Genomic DNA, 26,902 nt, shown 5'->3' with positions numbered 1-26,902 from the left:
ACCGTCTCATCGCCTTTACCACTACGCCACCAAGCTAGCTTCTTTCGAATTTAGTTGAAAAATATTTCCGTTCAATAATAAATAAAGCATTTACTTTATTTAAAAAAGCTCAAGTAGTTATTGTGCGATCATTTTTAATTATGTCATAAATTAGTTTATTTTTCTATGATTAGGTAAATGTTTAATTTTTATTTAGTATTTATAGTTATGGTACAGTTTCTTCACTTTTAAGGTTTTCTTTGACATCCATTGTATCGTCTATATTTATTATAGTATATTATTTGAAAATAGCAATTAACATATTAAAATACCATAAAACATTTGTGGAGTATAATTCCATTCCATATAAAAATGCCATTCCTTTTTACATATCCACGGAACATTCAAATATAAAAGTAATTCTACATCCTTTAAAATGAAATTATTAATTGCACATTAATAGTATTCAGTAATTATTTTTCCTTTTCTTCTTTAAAGTTAGTACCATAGAAAAAATTGAAAGAATGAAGAATTAATGAAAGAGTGAAAAAATATGTTTTTATATCTCCGTCTCACTTATACTACCATTGGTATATATAAGCACAAATAAAATTAACTGCTCCAAGTAATTATCTCCGGTCTTTCCTCTCTCACAATTTATAGAGGAAAGGGTTCGTACATCTTCGTCTGACATCTCCAATTTATAAAAACCGTTGAACTCTGCAAAGCAATTACTATTTTCAGTCGCTAATTTTTTAACTATCGACTGTTTTCAGTCGATAGTTCCCAACGCTAATTTTGTTTATAACCATTTATAACTCTGGTACAAAATATATAAAATTGTTCTATATGTTTTCTGATCACCAGTAATTTTAATTTCCATATTTTAAGTTTTTATTATTTCAGTGATTTAAGTTTATTCAACATATCTGAACTCTGTATTACTTACAGTTTTGACTCTAACAGTAAGATACATTTAAAATTATGGACTGGAAAAACAAACATATTCCCAACATTTTGTTATTTTATTTCCGTAAGGGGTTGAAAGTTGCTGATGCTCGTAGAGAAATTTGCGAAGTTTACGGTGTTGACTGTATAACAGAGCTCAAGTGTCAGAATTGGTTTGCAAAATTCCGTTCCGGAGATTTTTGTCTTAAAGAAGACCAATGTTCCAATGAATTAACAGAACCTGTTGATGATGATCAAATTGAAACTATAATTCAGGAGGATCATCATATAACTGTACGAGATATTGCAAAAAAATTGAAAGTATCCCACACAACAATTGAAAGTCACTTGAAAGGTCTTGGATTTGTAAAAAAGTTCAATATATGGGTGCCACATGAATTGAAAGAGATTCATTTAACACAACGAATTAGTATCTGCGATATGCATCTCAAACATAATGAACATGATCCTTTTTTAGAAAGAATTGTCACTGGTGATGTAAAATGGGTATACTACAATGTGACTCAGAAAAGATCATGGCCAAAGCATGATGGATCAAGGCGAGATTCATTGAAATCAGAAGTTCATCAAAAAAAGGTCATGGTGTCAGTTTGGTGGGACCATAAAGGCATGGTGTATTTGGAAATGCTTCCAAATAATCAGGCAATTAGTTCAGATGTATATTGTAAGCAATTGGCAAAACTGGATGAAGCATTGAAACAAAAGCGTTCAGACCTCATGAGTCACAAAGGAATTGTTTTTCACCATGATAACACAAGACTACGTACATGTTTTGTTACATGTAGTAAATTATTAGAGCTCGGTTGGGAAGTAATGTCACATCCAGTTTATAGTCCAGATCTCGCGCCATCTGATTACCATTTGCTTCGAAATTTGCAAAATTCTTTAAATGGTAAAACATTCGGTAACTATGATGATCTAAATTCGCATTTAGTCAAGTTTTTGGCTGATAAAAAACAAGATTTTTATGAGCGCGGAATCATGAAGTTGCCAGAAAGATGGAAAAAAGTTATTGCACAAAATGGAGAATACCTAATTGATTAAAGTTTATATTTTTGTAAATGAAAGAATAGTTTTATTTCAAATAATAAAATTAAGTTGCTTTTTATGCCAATCTAATCTTTTTATAACATTTTGAAGAATGTAATACCTTTATCAATTATGAAATGATAACAATAAATCAAAATTTTGTTGTATATTCGCTATTTGATATTTAAAAACAATTTAACCTAAATTATTTATAATGGAAAGGCTACTTCTACAATTTCTCATGTCATTGAGAGATCCAATATTAATGTGCTACCTAATGCCAAACTGTTGTATTCATTTAATTTCTGTATATTACTGTGATGAATAAATCACCGTTAGCAAAATAGTATTAATTTTAAGTAAAAAAGGAGACTACTCATTTTCCCTAATTTATAGAGTATTATTAGTAGCATTAGTGTATAATGATTTATATTATTGCTTTAGATATAAAATTTAAAATATTGTTTGTTTATGGTTAAAAAATAATTAGTACTTCCCTCACCTCTAACAAAAACTGTAATAAATGCGCTTATAAAATATAATTAATATAATAAAATGTTAACATTTAAATAAAGTATATAAATCCAGTTGTTGGGTTATATATAACATTTGCTCTTGAAAATAAAAATTAAATTTTGCTTTGAACATTCTTACTCAATATCTTTTATAAAGTCAATTGTCAGGATAAAATATCATGTCATATTAAAAATTATCTAAAAACTGTCCCAAATAAACAAATTAATAATTAAAAAAATATGATATACTAAAAATTATGTATAAGTACAATAATTAAATTTAATGTTACTTTATAAAAAATCTTTAAAATATGTTCAATTGCATATCCAATTTAATATTGTAATTTGACTTTATGTGAGTTTTGAGTTAGCAGGTTTTTCAAGAAAGTATAACCATTATCTCTTAAGATATTTTCGCTTATTCGGAATATCCACGGTATTAGGTAGACGTCGATTATTATAATCATGAGTCATATATTATAATCTCAAACTAAAACATATTTCTGCTATTTCATCTATAAACATAGGCATATATAATAGGGCAATAATTACCCTATTAACAAAAGAACATTAAATGAAATATTCTCTTTAAAATATATACTTACTAGATACAATAGGAACTTCACACAATAAAACTTTGACTACGAAATTACTCATAATTTTAGTTTAAGGGATTGATTAAAATGAATCTGTTCTTTATCAATTCATACATAGATGAAAACTTTATTTGGTAAAGTGTTCTTTTATATACAGCTTCTCTTCTACTGTTGACCACTTTGATTGTATAAAAACTTTTATAAACAACTTTTTCAGGTGTAGTGATGCCTATGCTGATTTATCTGCTATATCCCTGTAGGATCTTTATGTCCAGCAAACGATAAAAATTAAAATATATGCTTTAACTTAGGTTAATAAGGTATCCGTATCGATGGTTTGAAATGTTCAACAAAGAGTTCAATTCCTATAACAAATAAGTAACTAACAAGAGTTGAAAACGGCATAGCAGATTGTGCCGAAACATAGTTGATCTATTTAGTTATTAGGAGTATCCACTGCCTATCAAAACCCGTAAAATACCTCAGGTAAAATATAGACTGCGTGCCTTGAAATGAACTACATTTCGAATAATAATATAAACAATGTTACAAGTTAAATTTACTTTCCAAAAAATGTACTAGATACCTTTAGTATCAGAATAAAAGACAGCTTTTCAAAAATAATTTATTAGTTACACAAATAGTAATAATTAGTTAATAACATTCCATACAAAAGTACTAACAATTTAAGCGGTTATGCTTTACAAATGATGTGTACTTGCAGATATTGAGCAATGTCCTTGCTAAGAGGAATATCTTGCATATAAGCTTCAAAGGTTCGGCAGATATTAAAAAGACTACGTTTAACCGCTGCTGTCACTGCTCCTTTCATTTGATAGTTAAAATCGTCATAACCAACCATTTTCCTTGTTAAAGCTGGTACTTTGTTTAATTTTTCCAGACTCTGTTTTAAACTTACAAGGCTGGTAATAATTGCCGGTAGATCCTTTTGAACTACACCGAATTTATCTTCTGTCAATGAAGCACTGACTATATCAGCAATACCTTGTGAGGCCCAAATGATCAAGTGACCATTAGCTAAACATTTTCGAACGTTAGCTTGCGGAAGTTCTCCAAACAGAAACTTAATTCCCAAAATCAGTTTTACAAACTCTAGAATATTTGTAAATTTTTCTGATATCTTCGTTATAACTGTAGCGGAGAAAGAAAATTTAGCTAATGGAGGTTTTGAAACTTCTATAAAATTATAATCTTGGTCATACAATGCCATGTTTCGAAGATTTCTAAAACGATCAGGACTTTGGATAAGAGGGGCTTGAACAATTGGTGTATTAATTTTCTTTTCTGGTACATCTATGGTTTTATTTAATAAATCTGTATATTCTTTGATGAGCCTTAATGTATTCTCAACCAAAGAGTTCCAGTTGTGTGGATGTCCTCCAGGATTTGAGAGGGTAAAAAACACTTGTCTTCTTAAATTTGACCATTGCGCTAACAAGTGAAGGTCTAGACATGCCAAATTTTGCACTATGGGCCAATCATAATTTGTAATACTCTCTTGTAATGTTAAATTCTCATTTTGGTTTCTCACTAGTGGAAACTGTACAGGTTCAGTTAAAAATAAATTGAAATAAAATCTCATCAAATTCATATTAAAATAGTACAATGCACTAAAAAACCACAGATCAATATAAATAAAGACACTGGGTTTTTGTTCAAACTCTAACAAACCAAAAATAGCTCTAAAAGACTCTGTTAGAGATTTGCCTTGGATGTAATATAGAATAACAAAATATAATGATGGCCAAAATGATTGTATAATAGAATCTTTTATAAGATTAATTAAATGAGATTTCAGCTGCAAAAATTTTCTTTGATGTATCACTGGGAAACTTAAATTTTTTTCTGCAATATATATTTTAACAAAAAAATAAAATCCAGTCCAAAATCCACTAAGCACTAAAAAAAATGCACCTTCATTTAAGCAGTACACTTTTTCATTACAATCTTCTATCAGACTTCTATACTTTCCACCAGGAACTGATAAAAATAACCAAGTTAATGCTGCTCCTACGGTTATGTGAAGTAATGACAATATTAAATTATGTATTGAAAATGTAGCAATAAATTTTTGAAATCTCGTAGAACAATAAGACGATTTAATAACATAGTCTTTAGCACAGATTAAACTTTGCCCGAAAATTATTGTTAAAAAAGGTATAAGAAACAGCAATGTGCTGAATGATGTTAGCATTCCAAGACTTGAAAATATCCACTTTAACGGATGGAATACATCAATGTTTGTCAAAAAAACATAAAATGATAAAATAACTAATTGTGAAAATATACTGGAAACCACTGCGTACGACAATTTCCTCAAAAGTAAGTCTTTGTAAGTGAAACGTTGACGCACTAGGTTAGAATTCATTCTGAATTTAATCTCGGTTTGAAATCACAGCCACAACACCAATAAACTTTTAGTCACTTGCTTGCTTTTACAACTTTCATTAACAGTATTAACACACAACACCTCTAAATGAAAGTCTTAAGTTTTCACTCTAAAACTTTACCGCCTTTTATATTAAATTTACCGTTGACACTATTAAACATTTAAAAACTATATCGAAATATATAATTAGTGATGAGAATAATCGAATAAAATTATGGACTATCGATATAGTCACAAAATCTTTAAATAACATATTAATCATAGAGTAATCTATGTGATATTAATTAAAAAATTAGAGACAATTAGGATTTTTTTCTATGATTAGGATTTTTTTCTATGATTAGGATTCAACAAGTTTGAGGTAAAAGATAAAACAAATGCTAATGCAAAATTAATAAAATATTTTAGTGTTAATTTGGATTTATTAATGAGAATGGAATAATGGAACCTAATTGCAAACGTATTTTAATAATATTAGTAAGATAACTGATTAAATGATAAAATATAAAAAATAAATAAACTAGGGTTATAGGTAGGGTTTAGTGTTAATTTTTAGTGTTTTAACAATTATATAGAATAAAAGAGAATTTTATTTTTTTCCTGTTAAGGTAAAATATAATCTCATATCTGAATTTAATTGAAAAAGTAATAATTGGATGATTATAGCAAATCCGACAGGCAACCAAAGATAATGTATTATGTTCTATAGATTATATTTATACTGTCTGGGTTACTAAAATTAATGTGTTAATCAATAAAAAAGGTTGAAGTCTAAATCAATCTATGAGTTGAACTGATTTTTTATTCTATTGTGATAATGAGCTTGTATTCCATATCAGGTAATGTCCCAAATTATATGAATATAATATTAAGTTCTAATTTTTAGAATACTTTGATGACTTAGCTAATACGCGCAAGAGACCCAAAAATCAGGATTATTTAAAATTATCAACAGGGGATAATGGATTTGTTGATGCCCAATTTCAATTGCCTGCCCAAAAAGTACCTTGGAAGGCAATTATTTTAGCAACTTTATTGCTAGGTTAGAATTTTTAGACATTAAAATAAGATCCAAAATTACTAATTATTCATCTTTTAGTTGTAGGAACTAGTCTTTTAGTTTTTGGCTCATTAGCTATTAGCGGAAGGATTGTGCTACAATATCCTGACAGGATGTGGCCAATGATTATATTAGGTATCATAATGTTTATCCCAGGTGCCTATCATGTTAGGATTGCTTATTATGCTTATAAAGAAGTTCCAGGTTATTCTTTTGATGACATTCCAGAATTTGAGTAGAAATTACTCTCATAAAGAGAGAACTACTCAAGTAAAAAGTATTATGCTTTAGCACAATGTGCCTTGATATTTATTCATAAGTAGTAATATTATAAGTAAATATTTTATAACAATAAGAAAGTGTTTTATTTAACCATGTTTGTTAACATTTATTTTATTAATCATTATACCAGTCCAAAAATAATAAGCTAAATGACATAACTAATAGGAAAAAGAGAATCCATACTCTTAACCCAGCATTTCTTTGTATTGCTTGTTTAATCTGTTTGTTAGCATCTTTTATGTTTTCAGTAGAACCAACAACAGTTTCAGCAATTCTTTCAATATCCTTTTCTTGTTGTAACACTTTTTCAGTAAATAGTTGTTGTAACTCAGCTATATGGACAACTTTACTTTCCATTTGTTGTACCTAAAATTGTGTTAATCTTAACATTAAAATTGATTAATACATATTTATATTTTACCTCTCCAGAAATATTATTAAGTTCATTAAATAAATGTTCATTTTCTTCTTCAAACATTTGCATATCTTCTGTACTAAGTTCATTATCAAAATTTAATAAGGGAGGTTGTGAAATATTGGTCTCATTTTTAATTGCAGCTGAGTCACCAGATCCAATCATATTACTAGTAACTTTATTTGTATCTATACCTGTTTTGTGAGGTTTAGTTTCTAATTTTGACAACTTGTGTGTATCTATTACTCGCTTAACTCTTACAGCTTTTGCTTCAGCATATATTTTTGACACAGCCTTTAGATACCTTTCTAATGATCCAATTACATTATGATAATGTTCTAGTCGCTGTTCACTATCTGCAATATCGTGAATTTCTGTTTTATAATCACTAATCAAGTTTGTACAAGTACTAATAATATTTTCTGCCATTAAATCTACTTTTTCCCTATCAATTTCTGTCATTGTTTTATTAGTAGATAAATAATTTATTACATTTAAATAAGCAGCTTTATTGTCAAGTAAAAATGTTTGTAAAGTAGTGATTTGTCGTATTATTTCTTTAGCTTTCTTTAAATGTACGTCTTTGTTGCTGTTCTTCAAAATATTACTTTTTGGTACATTTCCTCCAAAGTTCTTATTTGTTGTGATCACAGTTTTAACGCAAGCTTTAAACAGAGTAGTAACATCCATCGTGACAAGAATATATTTATTCTATGAAATATATTTATCACTTTTTTGGTGAACTAATATCATAGAAAAAAACTAATATGCTATGGTCATACAGTAAGTCTATGGTTATCATTGACAAATCAGCAGAAACTATAACCTAAAATTTGAAATATTCGTGTTTAGATGACTACGAATACATTTTCCAAATGTCACCAGTTTGTTTATTATGTTTATAAGGTACTTTCCAAATAAAAACGTCAATATAATCTGTTGGTATTAATATGAAGTTTTGGTTAAAAAATTTTACTAGTAAGAAAATATATTAAAAAGATTCTAGGTGAAAATCAAAAGCTCTGTATTGGAATATAAGAAAAAATTAAAACAAGATCAGTTAATGCACTGATGTCAAATTGAACAAAAAAGCTTCACATATCATACAATTCTTAATGTACACTATTTTAATATCAATCGCAAGCTGCTGTAAACTTGACAACATTAGGACGATGTTCTCCAACTGTGGGTGTTTCTGCGAGCAGTGATATTCGGTAGCGGTGTTAATTTCTCGCCAGTCTATCGGCGGCATTCGAAGGTTCTGGTCTGTAACTTAAATTTGGAGAACCGGGAGTCGGGCTAATTACGGGGAGGTTATTTGCATTACGCAACTACTACCGCCAAAATGCTTAGCTTGGTGTCAAAAGCTGCTTCTCCCTTAAAGGGAGACCTGGGATCGATTCTCAAAGTTCTGCCAGCCGCTACAAATAACATAACCCAGGGAAGAACTTACGCCGAACACGTTATACCTGATCGTCTGCAGGTGGGTTATATTTCATCTTAATATTTATGTTTTAAGCTCATGTGTTATATTTTAAGAATAAAAGTTCGCTTTAGTGAATTTATGGATTAAATGCTTATTTCACAAAAATAAACGATGATAATCGTAACGTCTTATTATAAACACTTGGGTTTTAATAATTTTTAAGATTTTCCTGAATGTTGATTATTGAAATATTCCATGTTATTTATTTTGAAATATATGTCGTATTTAATGAGAAACACACAGACAAGAAAGTATAACAAATGAGTAGAGTCAGTTATAAGTATTTTTTTATGTCAAATTAATGTAAGTCTATGCAAAAAGTGAGGGTTTTACTATAAAGGTTTTTTAAACATAAATTTATGTTAATTAATTTGTTCTTTTAAAAAAATAGAGTGAAACCCAATTTATGTTTTTTGCTTGTAGGAAAAAATCACCTCTAAAACGTTTTAATCCTGAAAATATTGGTGTATTAATTATTTTTCATGGAATATTTAGATTACTGTTTATCCTTTAATACGTGTAGATATGACCATATTAAATTTAATTAATGTCATAATTATCGTAATACAGGACATGCCTGACAACCCCAATCCCCGTTTCTTCGACATGGTGGAGTATTTTTTCCACAAAGCGTGCGTCCTGGTCGAGGATAAGCTCGTCGAGGATCTTTCCAAAGTTAAAGGTTCTAAATTGACATTGGAACAACGCAAAGCAAAGGTAAAAGGCATCCTCACCCACATGGAGCATTGTGATCATATCATTGAAGTGGCTTTCCCGATCAAGAGAGATAATGGCGAGTACGAAATCATCAAAGGATATCGAGCCCAACACAGTACTCACCGATTGCCTTGTAAAGGCGGTAAGTTTATTTTATTGGTTAGTAGTACATTATAATATAATGTTGATATGTGTATCTTACATATTAAGTTTCTTAGCTGTTGAAATTTTAATTCATATATGGCCTAATATATTTTAACTATTTGTTGTTTAATTGGATCATTATCAAATAGTACTATTTTTGAGTTAAAAATTGTTATATAAAAGATATACGCAAGTTGCTCGCAATTCAATTTCATTCATTGTGAATCAAAGTTATGTGTCAAAAGTGTAAAAATTAAAAAAAAATTATACATTAAATTAAATTACACAATTAAATTACAATTCGGCCCAACTAAACCTTGATGTCATTTAGGAAGTAATACACATGTTTGTTGTTTTTTTAATAATGTAACGAGCATATCAATATATTTCGCATCAGAAGTGGTTAGCGCTGTAGGATCGCTATTAAGTTAATCCACTGTTTGAATATCGTTATAGGTGTGAAAGCTTGTATTTGTTTGATGTCAATGATTGATAACTCGTGTTATATCCAAAATCTGCGTTAATTTACGTTCTCAACATCAAAAAGTCAAAGATGTCGCAGTTCAAATTCGATAATATTAGGCCTATGAATTAGTTTTAAAGGATTTTTTTAATTTGAAGCTTTATTGTGAAAAATCGGTACAATGTGTTATTCCAAGTATTGCCCATCGAAGTCACTACTTTCTACATCGAATTCTGTCTCGAAAGAACGATTATCTTTTGAGGTTATCCATAAATTTACCCATTTTTTTGGTATCTTCATAAGAAGTGAAGGGCTGCTCAAATAGGTCACGACTCATGTCTGGAATAGTAATCAAAAGAAGCAAGGCTTGGAGAATACGGCGGGTGGGGTAGTACTTCCCCATTTCCAAGTACGTTTTCACCGGTTTTGCACACTGTTGTGTTTTTGCAAGTATTCCGGCCGTCTTTTATGCAATGAAATCATCGAGTAAAGTCTTCAAGTCCTCGTCTTAATATTTTTGTGGCTGACAAGAACGCTCTTTGTCTTCTGTGTCAAAATAACTTGTTTTAAAACGTCGAAACCGGTATTCACACGTTGAATTCGATTCAGCATAGTTGCTATAAGTTTTGTTACAACATTGGATGATCTTCAGCCATCTCTTCCTTAATATTGAAATGAAAAGCAAAACTTAACCATCTGTAACACCATTTGTTGTAAATACCTTAAATTTAATTTGTAGGCTTGATACAATCATGTTTTATTGAATAGCAGATGCTATATAAAGTATTTTGACAAGTATTATCATTATTTTTTTATAGTTGTATAACATCAACTTATTATTTTGAGACTTATTATATTTAAAAAATCAGTTTAATTGAAATAAATACATACTAGACCGTATATTTTACTATTGCCATACTAGATTTTATACAAAATTATTACATTTTATTTAAAACAGCAAATAATTAGTTTAACGCTATAATGCGAGAATATTTGGGAAAAACAAGTAATTGACAAATAGGTGATAATTTAATTGTCTCCGTTGGTACCAAGACCCCCCAGGGAGATAAAATCAAAAATATATTTATTAGCAGGTATTTTACACCTTCCTGAAAATTGAATTAACGTATCTTGGTGAAAATTATACGAGACCACCTGGGATCATTAGGTTTCCAAGCAAATATGACTTATCGACTGATTGATAATTTAATTATGACACAGATTCGAATAGACATATTATCATAATTTTAGAAAAATATTTTTTACAATGATAGGGCAAAAACATATTTATTTTCATACATGAATGAATGTTTAGTTCATTATTTTTTGTTGACTGTCATCAGAACTATGTTTATCGTTTTATTTTTAAATATTATGTACTCATCATTATCTACTAATGAGTAAAATTTGGTATGGGCTTCTTAAGATACACAAACAGACATTATACAACAGAATTGTTAAGTTTATATTAAACCAAAAAGCGGATATTTATACGTATATATTATTTGAGCTTCTGTCACTAAATATAATGAAAATTCAGAATCCATAAATTCAATTCTAGACATACTAGAAATTTATTAGATTTATTTATGAACATAACTTTTTTCATTTATTTTATTTTTTCTTTTCTATATAATATTCATCTATATAAATAATACTCAATTAAATTACTGGCACTTAAAATTTTAGTGTACTGTTGTACTAATTGGGATATATGCAATTAAGACATAGCATTAAATATTTCTTTATTTTATTTTATATTAGAGACGCTTAGTATAAATTAATTTATAAGTTTACTACTTTTCATTTGTACTTGGATCAATTAATAGGCAAGACGAGTCGATACATTCCTAAATTAAAATTAAATTAGGCTTACTTAAGCTAAATTTAACGGTAATAGTTATAGACTTCATAAAATTTCGTCTGGTTTGGTTCGCTTAAATTTTCTGATTTTCTGCGCTTTCTATAGTAAATATAACTACTTTATGTTTTATGATTTCATAACGTTCTGTCATGTTTTACCCCGAAATTTTGGATAACTCCATGTGACTTCATTGGTAAGAAATTAGCCATAAATATTAGTAATTAATAGAAGAACTTTGTTTTGGTAGCGTTGGATTAATTGAATTGATTTATAACCCCATATTTGCACCCCATAAGTCCAAATAGGGTTTATTGTGGACTGATGGATCAATCTCTTTGGTTTTAGGTCAAATTGGGAGTATCTTAAACAGTACGGATGGTTAATTTTGAGTCTGATGTTATCAGCTTTCTATGTAACATGATGTATATAATTTAGTTTACTATCCAAATTGATATACAGGTATTTGGCTGATTCTGTTTAATGAATTCGACAACCCTCACTTGATATAATTATGTTTTGGTATCTTCATCGTGAGCACATGTTTCGAGTAATATTTCTTTTATTGTTGGGATATCGGCACTGCAGAGTGCGTAATGTAGTATGTGAAACTTCAATCGAAATAGGCGTGAATAATGGATTGCATTATTCCGGCCTTTACTGGTTTATTAAAGAAACACTATTAAAACACAGAACTAACTTATTTTCTGCATGTGCGTTTATCTTCACATATTTACATATTGGTAATAGATACACACTAGTTAGAATAGTATTGTCAACCATCTGTTACTACCTGATAACAGATATTTATTTAATCATGCTTTGGTACACTCTTTTAAACAGCCCATATGTTGTTTTTAAATATATAAGTTGAAGAAAATGCTGCTTGTTTTTCTTCGTTTTTTTTTGTTTTGTGAAAATAATTACTTTGGCTCAGAGCCGGAATTTATTTAACATTTCAGAGAGGTGTGTTTTTACCTTGATGTATACCTCGGAATGCAACATTTTATTTTTTCTAAACGCTGAGTGCCATATTGTTTCATATTTTTTATACTTAACAAACTTAGTATCGCTAATCATTAGTTAACTTATTAATATTTCCTCTGGCATTTATTTTTAACGTATCACGTGGTGTTGTTCAAATAAGTTATTTCTAGATATAATTATGTGATATTCCCAATATTTTCATATTTCTTTTTTCTGATTTGATGATTTTTTAAAATTAATTACATCTTACATTAGATATGCTTAGTACAATCTTAATTTATATATTGATATATTGTTACTGTTCTCTTGTACTTGCATGAATATACAAGCAAGGCGAGTATGGGATAAATACATCAGTTCCTAAGTTAAAATAAAATTACACTGCTTAAGTTAAAGTTAAGAGTAATACTTTACACTATATAAGTTCGTGTGACTTGGTTTGCTTCAATCTTCTGATTTCCAGTGTTGTCCAATAGCTGTATTCCTTCTATGCTGCTGTGATTTAGTAATCTTATTTCATGGTTTAAATCAATCTTCCAACTAACTAGTACAGTTGTTTGATTTTGAGTCTGATCTACTGATAATGTTTCTAATTTAATCTAACATCAAGATGGATGCTGAGCTATTTTGAGCATCTGTCAAGTGATATAATTCGGTTTTGTCCTATTAAGCTGTATTTTGCAATCTCTAGTCGATTTGTAGGTCTTGTTGACTGGCACTTGTACTTTTTCTACAGCCTTAGGCAGAGATATCTCTTTTGCCACAATAACTGTCATCGGCAAATGTTCCAAGTACTGTTTCTTTTGTTATTGGGATATCAGCAGTGTAGATCAGATACAGGGGAACTTCAGCTGAAGAATGCCCCTTCATGCGAGACTGTAAATTTTCTTTCCAAAAGATATAACGTTACTCCTTAAAATTCTTCTACATCTTTCGAAGTGAATCAACGTTTAAAGTTCTATTGTGAGCAAGTGAAAGGGCTTATGTCTGGATAAATTTGATTTCATATCGATAATGTTTCAACATTTTTCTGACTGAGCCATGTTATGCCATTGATAAAGATTTTTGTGATTTCAAGTTAAAAAACCAAGCCAAATGATTTTCTCTTTCTTGTTTAGAAAACAATCTGTTAGGTCTGGGCTTATAAGGTCGATACATTAAAATTTGAATAAATTGTCACAATTTTTAATTGGTTATCAAAGAAGGGTCTAGTTGAGTTTTACCATGATGAAACACAGCACTTTCTCACTTGTTTTTTGTTAGTTATTTATTTTAATTCTACGTAAGTTTATTATGATTTTGGTAATATTATATGCATTCAACAGTCAATGTAGTTGTTTTTAATTACAAATATATACTTTTAGTATTTTTCTTTTAGTATTCTTTAGTATATATATATATATATATATCGTTATGTTCGAAATAATATATTCGTAAAATTGAATGTTCTTCAGAGTCATTTCTTAGATGGATTGCTTATCGAGATAAATTATAGAAGCTTTATATGCTAAATATAAAGAAAAATAATGGATAATTCAGTCCGGAGTGTTTTTGACAAGTCATTTTAAAAGTGATAATTTGTTTAACAGTTTAATAAACAAATGGCGACTCAATTAGCCATTTTTCTACTTTTTCTATGATTATTATGATTTAAAAAAGTTAGCTTACGTAAAATTTATAATTGATAGTGTTTTATTTTTGGCAATTTTGTGGGTCTTTTTGGCAATTTCCGTGTTAGTCATACCTGCTTTTATTTTGATGTCATAAATTTTCATCATAGATATCCTATAGTTCTTCGACATAATTTTCTAGTTAGCATTCGAATTAAAATAATAGGTTCAAAGTTTAAAGACGATAAATAAAAAATCAGATATTGTCATTAATTATCTACATCGATAGCCTGATCATTAACTGACCGGGTGATATTAACGTTTTCTCTTGAATAATTTAACATTTATCCTTTTAAATTACCATGTGATATTGCGGTGAATTGTTCTGCATAAATAATTTCTAATGGAAAGATTTAAACGCATAATGTAAACAGAGATTACCACTGTCGACGTAAACTTATTAGATGATTTGACAATGAATTATGTGTATTATGGCAATTCCTTCAAATTAATGGTTATACATAGATGTCAATTTTTATAAAAAATTGGTATCTGTGGAGTGGGTTATTTATGTGTCTTCTATTACCAATAAAAAGTTTATATCCACACAAATTTAGTATTTTATTTAAGAACTAAGAAATTGAATTGAAAGATCATGTTCGTATCTTGGAAGACCAATAAATCTCCGCCAATACAGCTCCAGCATCTAAAGTATTTTCAATTGCACTTTTTGCCATTTTTCTGGCAGCATGCGGGGTTATTATGGCAGAGTAATTCTTTATATTGAGACTATATGTATGAATGAATTGTCCCATTTTTGGCATTTTCTGTGATATGAGATTCTGTTCAGACGGGTAATGCACTCTTGCTCGAAATAAGTAGTAATTAGAATGAGCTGTCATGTTATGCTGTTAATAGAATCTTACGATTTAATATTCTTTGGTCAAACAGTAGAAGCTTATTTACATAATGTATGTGGTCATATTTTTTGTGGTCTATTCGATATGTTACAGCTTCTTGGTTATTCTGTGGCATATTGACGTAAACTGGTAATTAACAATTGTGGGGAGCGCTTCTTTGTGGTTTGATACGAATATATCTAATATTACTACTTATATACTTATATGTATGAAATAATAATTAGTATGTTTATACTTACGGGAAAGAATGCCATAATTATTAAAGTGCAAAAATAGAGTCTAATTGCTGACGCCAGTATTTCGTTTAGACGTACTATGTTGTTTTAATTTCATCGGTTTAATTAACTGCATTGTTTCAGGGCTAATTAAGTGGGATTGTTTTATGTGGATCAATAAAAAGAAAAATGTTTTAGGGTCACGTTTATTTTTCATTTTTTATTTCCAAATATTAAAAGTTTTTCATATTAAATAAGGAATAATATGTACTGTTAAAACTTATTTGTGTTAATCCTTTGTTAGATTGACAATAAATTAGTTTCGGTTTTGTGGGGTGAAATATTATTGTAAGAGAAAATAAGACTTTTGAAATAAAACACTCCTGATAATGAAGGAAGGTATAAAAAAGTTTTTTGTTTGTCACGATAAAAAGGAGAGGGATATCTGCATCAGATACTAAAGACGAGAAAGTTTTCTGATATAATATTGGTCTCTTGCCCGAAAGAATGGAAGAAAATGAGTAGCGATAAATACTTTTTTCAGTTTCTTTTTAAATAAACTACGTTTGCATAAAAACAAGCTACAAATAGAAATATTTTTCATATTTAATTGTCTTTGTATGTTGAAGCATGGTTATAAATTATCATTTATCGTTGGTTTGTTGACTTAAATTGCCTCCGTAGTTTGTTTAACGACGAATTTCATTTGCGGTTGCTAATTAATATTGATAATGTACTTTAACTGATACTGCAAGATAGTCACGCGAGTTATTATGAGATTGATCCATTCTAGTATTTCATATTCTATATTCAGTATTTTAGGAATTTCAGCTCAGAACAATACAATCACTAAATTTTTTGAAATAAAGTGACTTTTCGGTAACTTTAAATTCTTCACTCCGCACGTTAAGATTAAATTACGTTAACGATGTTTTGACACGTTTATGGCGAATATTAAAAAAGGATTTTTTACCTTAATGCTGAAATATAAAAGACAATCCTGTCACTATGAGAGATTAATACAGAAGTAGAGTAGACATTCTAAAAATGTGTCTTGTAGTAATTTTCGAACCCAAAGTTTGAAGGAGAAACAAGCAATTATTACTAATTACTTGGATTATTTTGCTAATTATACTTTTTGGTGTATTTATTTTTGAAACTGTGTCATACTTATCACATTTCTGGGTATTATGTCAAAATATCATTTTTAATAGATATCAAAGAATACTTCTGATTGCATTCATATTATCTAACACTTATTTTTTTTTATAAAATAAAATAATTTTCAATTATTTCAAATTACAAACCATATTCTAATAGTTTAATAATATGTAATTGTTTAAGAGGATTAATCTTACTAAAGATACCTTTTTGGTTTATTCTAGACTTTTTACAGAGTTGTTTGTACATCATCATCAATCATTCTGTATATCAATAAATATGTTGCTGTGTATATCGGAACAATATTTTTCTATATAATCTTTTATAAGCTTTGGTAACTCCTGATTTCAATAGTCTACGGCTAACAAACTGAGCTACTGAAATCCGCAATTGGCGGCTGTTCAGCCTGAACTGCAAGCTTCTGTTGAAATTCCAGTAAACTATGTTAATTTACAGCTACTTCAATCGACCTTTAGTGGCCTTACACCTTGAACTATGATGCCTGTGTAAGGAAGGTTATAGTTTAAGAAGTTTGGAGCTAATCTATCAAAATTCCTTTTGAATCTCAAAAAAAGCTTCTTTATATTTTTCTTTTATTTTAACTTATGAATTCTCATACATATCTGATAATATATAACAAACTATAAATATACAGAATCCCCAGTCGTTTTCTCGACACTTTTCTATCTGCTTTGAACAGATCTGACCTGATAACCGAGCAAATATTTGCCAAGCGACAAAAAACTTTCAATGCCAATTCCTTGTTGTAACTAACCAAGGATTTAATCAACGCGAGTGACGTTCTGATTGGCTTGTAAAAGAGGTGTGTTTGTTTATGTGCCAACGTATCAATGACGTCAAAACTTGATATTCCACGCAAAACAACCCAAAGAAAAAACAAAGGAGCACATAGAGAATGATTCGTTGAACTGAACAAACGATAAATAAGCGTTTCTTGTTCGCTTATGAAATAGATTGAATAACAACTGGTATTAGGTGTTTCTGAACTATTACGAATCAATCATCAATTATATCAGCGAATAATGCCTCGTGTTTTATTTTAAACGAACAGCTGGATTGTATTCGGGTTGGACGAAAAAAAAAGCGAGCTGATCAGAGTTGGAGTCTATCCAAAACGCCTTTGTTTGGTTTCGTTTAGTAACTGAATTTAACGATACGAGAGGGACTATTAAATACTTGTTCTGTTGAGATACATTGTATTTTCAAAGATGAGGATTTTTAATTAACTGTTTTTTTGTGCTGTAGCTTATAACTTTATATACGTTTGTTGTTCTTGATAATTTACGTGCATTGTTCGTAACAACAATGGCAGTTTTTGTCGCGGTGTTACAACGTATTTGTTGAAAAGTTCTCAGTTTATTAATATGACTAAACAATTTATTCACATATCTGCATTATATTAGTTTAGCAGTACTCCTTGTGGTAGAGAACACTCCCAATTTTGTTCGCCATATATTGCTTCTTTCAATAAAATTTTTTTATTAAATTGTTCGACGTAAAAAAGGGTTTGAATTTTTTGGTGAATGCTTTAAGGTGGCACAAATAATTATGCTCAACAAACCTGACAAACCTGCAGAACAAGTCGAATCTTACAGGCCTATTTCGCTACTACCTGCAATATCAAAGCTATATGAGAAACTGATATTTAAACGTGTTAAACATTTGGTAATAATAGCAGATTTCTAGTTTGGTTTTCGAAATCACCATTCAAGAATCGATCAAGTGCACAGAGTAACTGCGGCTATTGAAAGAGCGTTTGAGGAAAAGAAATACTGTCCTGCAATATTCCTGGATGTTTCATAAGCTTTTGATCGGGTTTGGCATTTGGGATTAATCTGTAAGATGAGCGAATTGTTACCGCGTAACTATTGTCAATTGCTGGAGTCATATTTATTCGGAAGAAAATTTAGAGTATTGCACGAAATGGCGTTCTCGACATTTAAAAATATCTCGACTGTAGTTCCACAAGGTAGCGTCTTAGGACCTCTCCTGTATCTGCTCTACACTGCTGACATTCCAACAACAAAAGAAACATTTCTTGGAACCTTTGCTGACGACACAATTATTATGGCAAAAGATATATCTCTGCCGGGGGCAATAGAAAAAGTGCAAGTGGCAGTCAACAAAATCTACAAATGAACGAAAGATTGGAAAATTCAACTTAATAGCTCCAAATCTGTTCACGTTAATTTCGCATTGAGGCGAAATAATTAAAACTTAATTATATCACTCAATGGATGCCCGATTCCTCAAGCAGGATCAGCTAAATACCTTGGAATCCATCTTGACGGTAGATTAAATTGGAAGCATCACGTTAGACAAAAAGCAAAACACATTAGAACCAAAATAAAACAACTATACTGGTTAGTCGGAAGATACTCTCAACTTGATCTAAAATCAAAGAGGTTGATCTATAATACAATTATAAAGCCGATTTGGACCTATGGGGTGCAAATATGGGGTTGCACTAAAAATTCAAATCAACTAATCATACAACGCTGTCAAAACAAGGTTCTTCGATTGATTACCAATGCCTATCTCTATGTAACCAACGAAGAACTGCACGATGACCTGGAAATCAAATGGATTTGCGATGTTATCCAAGATTTTGCCTTGAAACACGAAATAATATTACTAAATCATACTAACGTGGAAGTAATACAACTGCTGGACAGTGCGCAGGATGTCAGGAGATTGAAGCGAAAACCATACGAACTTATATAAAGTGTATACATTTAGTGTAAACTATAGCTATAAGTTAATAATTAATAAACAATTATAATTTTATAATTGAGGAATACATACTGATGTATTTTCTCGCACTCGTCTTGCTTGTTAATTTATCAAAGTACATAGGAAAAGTAGTAATAAATTAATTGTAAATTAAGATTGTACTAAGCGTATCTAATAAAGGTGTTATAAAAAAAATGAAATTGTTTGACGTAAAAACAGTTTTTTTCGTGAACAAATGTCGTAATTTATTAATAAGAAAAATGAAAAACAAAAATGTATACTGACTTTTTGTGTGGGTGGTATTTTTATCTCTATTCGGGGTCAGTGATTTTTCAGACAGATATCCTGAAAATAATTTGGAAACATTCATTGTTAAGAATGTATCATAGTTTCGTAAAAAATATTAATGTATGTATATTAATTAATTAAACATTATATTAATGTACGTAATATATTTATAGTCTATTTGCGACTAATATGTGACTATAATGAATATAATTCATTATTAATGTTAATTTATCACCGAAGAATTAGTTAAGCCAAAAGATGTTATATTATGGAGTTAATTCAGTTCGAAAGTGATCAAAGACTATCGCTTTAACCAGTTCACAATTTAATTCAAATATTCATATAAAATTAATGTAAACTTTAAGTTTTTTCGTTCTCCAAAATAACTGTCGATTTTGGGAGATTAAATTGTTCAGCATTATTTGTACATTGTCCGGTAAAAGTCCCGCTACCACTGATGCAATTTCCGCTGAGTGGCACTAATGGAACGATTATTTTGAATAAATATTGTAACTGTTTCTGTTCGTTCTTCTGGCGTATATTTATCCATAATAAAATTTGGATGTCTACACAACACAATGGTCAAAGCAAAACTGAGCTAAACGTCACATAACAAAATGGTAGCGGGACTTTTGCACCACCCTATACTATTTGGGAAATACATACTGATGTATTAATGTCGTACTCGCCCTGCTTGTGTATGTACAACAGAAGAGTAGTAATAAATTAATTTGTAAATTAAGATTGTACTAAGCATATCTAATCTAAGATCAGCCCATCGGCCAATAAAAGTTGATTTCCCTTATGGTTATACTTATTAATGATTATCAATCATTGTACGGCTACAGCATTTTTGTCTATCAAGAAAACTACTGTAATTTGTAAGCATTGGAATGACATTAATTTAGTGCTCTTCAGAAATTATTTGGGCCTGTCAACAATGTTACCATTTATATCTGAAACTGGATAATTATAGAGTGATTACATTGACTTCACTTATCAGTGTGCAACAATAATGTAATATCTATGTAACATAAAATAATAAAATAAGAATACAACTTAATGTATAAGTACAAATTAAGGCTATGACTAATATAAGAGTAGCAAAACAAATCAGTAGATTTTAAATATTAAGAATGTAACTTAAAATGAAATATCCCAAAAATGTGTTAAAATGAATTAAAAAATTTTAAAAATCCACAAAATGATTTTGAATAACTGTAAATTGAAATTGAATGTAATAACAGACACTCTAAAAATATCAACTGAACGTGTACATCATATCATTCACGTACATTTGGGTGCGAGAAAGCTCTGTGTAAAGTGGGTGCCGCGCGAGCTCACTTTTGACCAAAAACAACGACGAGTTGATCATTCGAAACAGTGTTTGAAGATGATCAACCGTAATAAACCCGAGTTTTTGCGTCGATATGTGACAATAGATGAAATATGGCTCCATTATTTCACTCTGAAGTTCAGTAGACAGTCATCTGAATGGACTGCACATGATGAACCCGCTCCAAAACGTGGGAAATCGCAACAGTCGGTTGACAAGGTTGTGGTGTTTGTATTTTGGGATGCGCATGGAATAATTTTCATTGATTACCTTAAAAAAAGAAGGACCATCAACAGCGACTATTACATACCGTTATTGGATCTTTTGAAGGACGAAATCGCCGAAAAACGGCACCGTGCCTAAAATCCATGAATTGGGCTTCGAATTGCTTCTTTATCCACCGTATTCTCCAGATCTGGCCCCCAGCGACAATTTCCTGTTCTTAGATCTCAAAAGAATGCTCGCTGGGAAGAAATTTTCGTCGAATGAAGAGGTGATCGCCGAAACTGAGGCATATTTTGAAGCAAAGGACAAATTGTACTACAAAAATGGCATCGAATAGTTGGAGGGTCGCTATAATCAGTGTATCACTTTTGAAGGGAATTATGTTGAATAAAAAAAACTAATTTTACCAAAATAATGTGTTTTACTATGGTAGGCCGACTTTTCAATTGACCTGTTAAGAGTCATGCCTATAAACACCGCATAATTTTAGATCAGTTTCTGCTGATGATGCTGCAGTTTCGGATTATAAAAGTTAAATATGAACAAAATTCAAGACGCAGTAAACGAAAAATAACAGTAAACCTTTATATCTAGAATGGCGTGTATCATTGAATGAGTAACATAAAACCCAAATTACCTTCTCCCCAACCTAACATTTGTTATGACCTAATATTATTTAACCAATAACGTAAACTGTTTTATATAATATTTTTTGTTATTATGTATATTAGTTATATCGTATATTACTCGATATCAAAAATGACATTTCAAAGCCAACACTATCTCACATAGCATGTCAATTTATTCAGTTTTAATTCAGTAGTAATTTTAAAATGTGAATTATAAATATGTCATCTTCATAGAAAACCCTAATAAAAATGTTTGGGTAATGTTTAAATAATTTGTTGTTAAATTTAATCCATTTTATCGTTATCATTTTGATCCACACCTGTCAAATGAGTATATCAGCAAACATGTAACAAATGCATAGATATGTAAGATAATCAATTATTTATTAATAAATTAAATATGATTATTCGTAGATAGTAGTACTCAAGGCTAGGGGTTGTCAACCGCCGAAAAGAATATAGATATTTTACAAAATATATATAGATATTTTCAAGAAATAATGTTTCTATTGCTATATAGGACCAAAAAAAATATCGATATTATCCAAACATGTTAAAAAGTAGCGATATTTTTAACAAACCTTTAACCATAAGTACCAATTTAAAAAGTTTAGTAGGAATAATTAAAAAAATTAAAAGTTAAGGTTGCTTAATGTTTTATTTAATTCTTTTGAAAAAATATCGAAAGATGTCTGCTAATAAAAATATCGGTATATCGGTCAAAAAATTATCGATATTTTTTTCAAAATATTTAGGCCTTTATCCCTATAAAGGACTGTAATCAAGCACAACTTGAATTGAATCTATTTGAGATTTATAGCTTTGGTCTATTAGGACAGATATCATTTTTTTAATAATTCTTAGGGACATAAACAACGGACAAAATAGTGTAATAACCGGTAATTTTAATTACATTCCATAACGCATGTCTAGTGGTCTAGCGCTTAAATGCAAAATATTTTGAAATAAGTTTTTTTTTTGATTAATTACATCCTACATTAGATATGCTTAGTACAATTTTAATTTACAAATTAATCTATTACTACTGTTGTTGTACTTGTATTAATACACAAGCAAGGCGGGTACGAGATTAATACATCAATCAGTATGTACAACTGCGGATTTTTAAGACAAGAAAATATATGTTCGGAGCCCACGTTAAACTGTAGGTCCAGTCCAGATAAACCCATAGTTGGTAAAAGGAGACTTTAAAATATATATAATATATATATATATATATATATATATATATATATATATATATATATATATATATATATATATATAATTTTGTGACATATACAAAAAATTAAATTACCAACAAAATAAATCTAAATTAATATAACTGTTTGGGTTCGGCATCGACTTCAAAGTCAAGGATTATTATTACATATTTTATTTTAAAATGTTTTTTTGTGCTAAAAATTTTTATGTTAAAAGTTTGATTATTTTTTAATTTTTAGTGAATTCCTTAATTATTTTTTGTAGTATTTTTTTGTCTCTTGTCGATGTTCTTTTATCCGTGTACTTTATCAGTTTCCCAATTTCTCCTATGTACACTCTCTCACTCTCACAGGTGACCTTGTATACACCTGTTACTTTTTCCAGGAAGCCAATAATAATTCAGATACGAAGGACCGCGTAAATCGCAGTAGCGATACATCTTTTATTCTTATGTTATATTTACTCTTGGCATTAAAACATTAATTTTGGTAACGATAATAAATCTAAATCTCTTAACTCTAATCTCAAGTATATTAATAATGCTAGGAAGCACTTAGAAACTATAACTTTTACCCAGAAACAAAACATAAGTATATGATAGTATAAGGACCACTTTTCTATAAGTGTTATTCAAACTATCGATTTTGGAAAGATACAGTAAGTTCATCTCAACAAAACGACTTGTTATCAACAACAATGCCTTCAGTCAATATTTGTTCTATTCACTATACAATTATTCGAATAGCAAATACTGAAAAGTCATGCCCCCCACGGTTCCACGTGATCGTAATTTTTACAATTAATATCAGCAAACGTTTTTGGATCTGGCTGATAATGAAGCATATATTTGCCTGGCAACCAAACGTTATAAATACGACATATATTTGTGTGTCGTCATGTCGCACCGTGTAGTTAGTTTTGTTATAAGCAGCGCAAGTTAGATTTAATCAGCTCTTCGTTTGATTTGTGTTATTTCTGAAACATAATGAAAAGCGTCATGAAAACGTCAACAGAAAGTAATAATATCTGATCATAGTTGTTAGTTTTGCACCTTGAAGTAGGGGTGTTGGCACCGAGAAAAATATCGACAATTTAAACAGTTTATAAAAAATTATTAAATGGTTTTTTATAATGTTTAAGAAATATAATTACTTTTTTTGAAAAAATATCGGTTTACAAAAATATTGATATATCGGTCAAAAAAATATGGATATTTTTTTCAAGAAATATTGATATATCGATATTTTTTCGGCATCAAAACTTCGATGTTGCCAAATTCCACTGGTTTTTTCTATGGTTCATTTCTAGGGATACAAGTTATATGTTAGCGATATTTCTTTTTTCAAGTGTAAATAAACCCAAAAACCATTTTAGCTGTATAAAAGGGTTCCTCGATTATTTACATTCGTATCTGTAATAGATCAGTAAATAGTATTATAAAATAAAAAATACGTTTTTATTGTTAAAAAAAACTAAAAAAGCCCAGTATTTTGTACCAGCCTTCGAATTTATAAACAATATTTTGGTCTCTACTTTGAGTTATACTGAGCCTTTGAAAAAACTGACTCATTTCAACTTTAAACGGTTTGGGATATACACCTTGCATCTCTTGCTACGTCTCGAGAACGTTTACTTTTAGAGCGCTTACAGGTGTAGCATGTTATAAAGTAAGCTTATCAACGCCGTCCGTTTTTTTTACTTTTTATTTGTGTGTAAGCAAGAGATTTGTGGTATTTTTAGAAGTTGAATTCACCTTTATTTTCATCCTCTGAGGATGTAGATGAAACTGATGTAGCTGCAGATTTATATTTCTAAATAAAATTTCTAATTTTTGATATCGCCTTTGCACATCATCGTCCAGTTTCTTAAATTGAAGGTTTTTGAAACGAGGGTTTCATATCAATATCGTCCATATATCGATAATTATCAGTTATCCAATATATCGTTGCAAAACTTTTGATATTTCGCTTCTAATTCTAGTGTGCCTTTGATGTCTTTTTCACCATGAACTGTTATACTTCTGTCTAAATTCCAGTAAACTAGATTGAGGGGATGCCTGGATGTACCTGGTTATCAAACGTCAAGCTTTTTTTATTTCTTGAACAGTTGTTATATAAATGAATGAGGGAAGTTGTGGTTGAATAAATTTACAATGAAATTGTATGTAATCGGAGTAATCTTATGGGTTTCGGGAAATTTGTTATTTCAAGAGAAAGATGTGGTGACGTATTCTATCATCCGTGATAGAAAAGATATTGACGATTCTTTCTACGTAACATATATAATATGTTGTATAATTTGTTATAAGTGGTAAGTTAGATTTAGTCTATGTTTTGTTTCGTCTAATTTGTGTTATTTCCGAAAAACAATGAAAATGTCTAATTCTTATATATTAATTCATTGAAATAACTCCACAAAGGAAATTGCTTGTTGCGGTTCATCGAGTAATTTATGTAACAAAAAGTTGCGATATTGTATACTGCCTCAGCTCTCTAAAGCGACCAATTACATCATAGTGTGAATGTAATTTAAACAAATAATAATTTAACTGTATTTTTTATTAAGAATTAGTTGTACCCGACCATGTCTCACTCTGGATAAATTGAAATAAAAAACATCTTTCTGGTGATATTAGATCCTGATTTTGCATTTATTGAGGCAAATTTTTTACCTTTAATGTTTCATTAATCTGCCAAGTATATTTTATGAGAATTATTATATACATAACATGCAGAAGATCATTTCAGTAAGTGTTTTCTTGTGTAGAATGTCTTATTGTAAATCTTGCTCTAAAGTCTATATTTGTAATAATCAGATGAGATGGTAATAAACGTTTTAAACTACATGTTTCAGTGTTATCACCATTGATGTTAATATGTCAAATTTTCAGCAATAGTAGTATTATTAAAACATTAAAATTACAATATTATAAATAGTAATACAAATTAAAGTGTTACAAAACTCAAACTGATATTCAAATTAATCTCTTGATGATCCAAACGATTCTAAACGATATCTGGCTCTAATGTATGACGAAGAATATCAATAAATTGTATAGATTGATACGTGGACATTTAACTAAAGATAAGATCAGTTTGTCATATGAAGTAATTTCTTTTATTTTAGATATATTGAAGATAGGAAATATATTGTATTTTTCTGGTGACAAGTTGATCTAATTCTTTAATAATAGTGGAATAATTATATTGTGATTTTTAATGCAGTTATAGCGCTTAATACACCCAACGATTTTTAAATTATTTTCAGTTATCTTCAATGGTCAATTCGAACTTTTATTAAAACAATATATCTTATTATTGATTTTAAATGTATCCCAAAAGCCTCGAGATTAAAATTACTTTGGCAACGGTTATTAGTTAAATAAGTGCCAATAACACGATCAAGGATGAACCAATTCAATTTTGAAAAGGGTCATTGTCTCATTCCCATCAATATCAACACTGTTTCTATTGAGAAGCGTGCATTTTCGAAAGCGTGATATTAATAAGAGATAGTTTGTGAGTCCCAAGTCAAGTGGTATAGTAGAGTATTTTGCTTATCTTATCTAGTGGGAATTGTGTTTGAAACATATATCAACTGTTTAGAATGAGTGATACGAGTCAATGT

At 29.6% G+C, this 26,902-nt stretch overlaps 4 protein-coding genes across 8 annotated transcripts in view; 2 read left to right on the top strand and 2 right to left on the bottom strand.

Moving 5' to 3' along the window:
* Positions 1-3,699: 3,699 nt before the first annotated feature.
* On the bottom strand, positions 3,700-5,644 carry Ndc1 (Nuclear division cycle 1). The gene has a single exon (XM_076402781.1). It carries the CDS (start codon positions 5,475-5,477, stop codon positions 3,783-3,785), a length of 1,695 nt encoding a protein of 564 aa, XP_076258896.1. The 5' UTR covers positions 5,478-5,644; the 3' UTR covers positions 3,700-3,782.
* Positions 5,645-6,170: 526 nt separating this feature from the next.
* LOC143195532 (transmembrane protein 230) lies at positions 6,171-6,917 on the top strand. Its single transcript, XM_076402782.1, has 3 exons — positions 6,171-6,337; positions 6,385-6,540; positions 6,598-6,917. Exons 1-3 carry the CDS (start codon positions 6,316-6,318, stop codon positions 6,795-6,797), a joined length of 378 nt encoding a protein of 125 aa, XP_076258897.1. The 5' UTR covers positions 6,171-6,315; the 3' UTR covers positions 6,798-6,917.
* Positions 6,900-8,077, bottom strand: Syx18 (Syntaxin 18). The gene is made up of 2 exons (XM_076402780.1): positions 7,262-8,077; positions 6,900-7,206 (listed from the first exon to the last, which is right to left on the bottom strand). Exons 1-2 carry the CDS (start codon positions 7,943-7,945, stop codon positions 6,955-6,957), a joined length of 936 nt encoding a protein of 311 aa, XP_076258895.1. The 5' UTR covers positions 7,946-8,077; the 3' UTR covers positions 6,900-6,954.
* A 28-nt stretch (positions 8,078-8,105) lies between these two features.
* Gdh (glutamate dehydrogenase, mitochondrial) overlaps positions 8,106-26,902 on the top strand; it is a 28,479-nt gene continuing 9,682 nt past the window's right edge. For 4 of the 5 annotated variants that reach the window (XM_076402773.1, XM_076402775.1, XM_076402778.1 and 1 more), the window contains exons 1-2: positions 8,160-8,738; positions 9,312-9,600. In XM_076402773.1, the coding sequence (XP_076258888.1) occupies positions 8,601-8,738; positions 9,312-9,600 (427 nt within the window). In that variant the 5' untranslated portion in view covers positions 8,160-8,600. Of the gene's footprint in view, positions 8,739-9,311; positions 9,601-26,902 lie in introns of all 5 variants that reach the window. The other variant, XM_076402774.1, reaches the window with a different exon arrangement.

The sequence above is a fragment of the Rhynchophorus ferrugineus genome, unplaced genomic scaffold, assembly GCF_030347505.1.
Source record: "Rhynchophorus ferrugineus isolate W39M unplaced genomic scaffold, kcgeb_rfMv2 rfM4, whole genome shotgun sequence".
Lineage (NCBI taxonomy): Eukaryota > Metazoa > Arthropoda > Insecta > Coleoptera > Curculionidae > Rhynchophorus > Rhynchophorus ferrugineus.
Note: the sequence above shows the minus strand (reverse complement) of the source record. Positions and strands in the feature narration are given on the sequence as shown.

Excerpts from the sequence above, each read along its gene's own strand:
- Syx18 (XM_076402780.1), bottom strand. The coding sequence starts at position 7,945 with ATGGATGTTACTACTCTGTTTAAAGCTTGCGTTAAAACTGTGATCACA. Across the intron at positions 7,207-7,261 it reads TTAATAATATTTCTGGAGAG|GTACAACAAATGGAAAGTAA; the intron begins GTAAAATATAAA and ends ACACAATTTTAG.
- LOC143195532 (XM_076402782.1), top strand. The coding sequence starts at position 6,316 with ATGAGCTTGTATTCCATATCAG. Across the intron at positions 6,338-6,384 it reads GAGCTTGTATTCCATATCAG|AATACTTTGATGACTTAGCT; the intron begins GTAATGTCCCAA and ends TCTAATTTTTAG. Across the intron at positions 6,541-6,597 it reads TTTAGCAACTTTATTGCTAG|TTGTAGGAACTAGTCTTTTA; the intron begins GTTAGAATTTTT and ends TTCATCTTTTAG.
- Ndc1 (XM_076402781.1), bottom strand. The coding sequence starts at position 5,477 with ATGAATTCTAACCTAGTGCGTCAACGTTTCACTTACAAAGACTTACTT.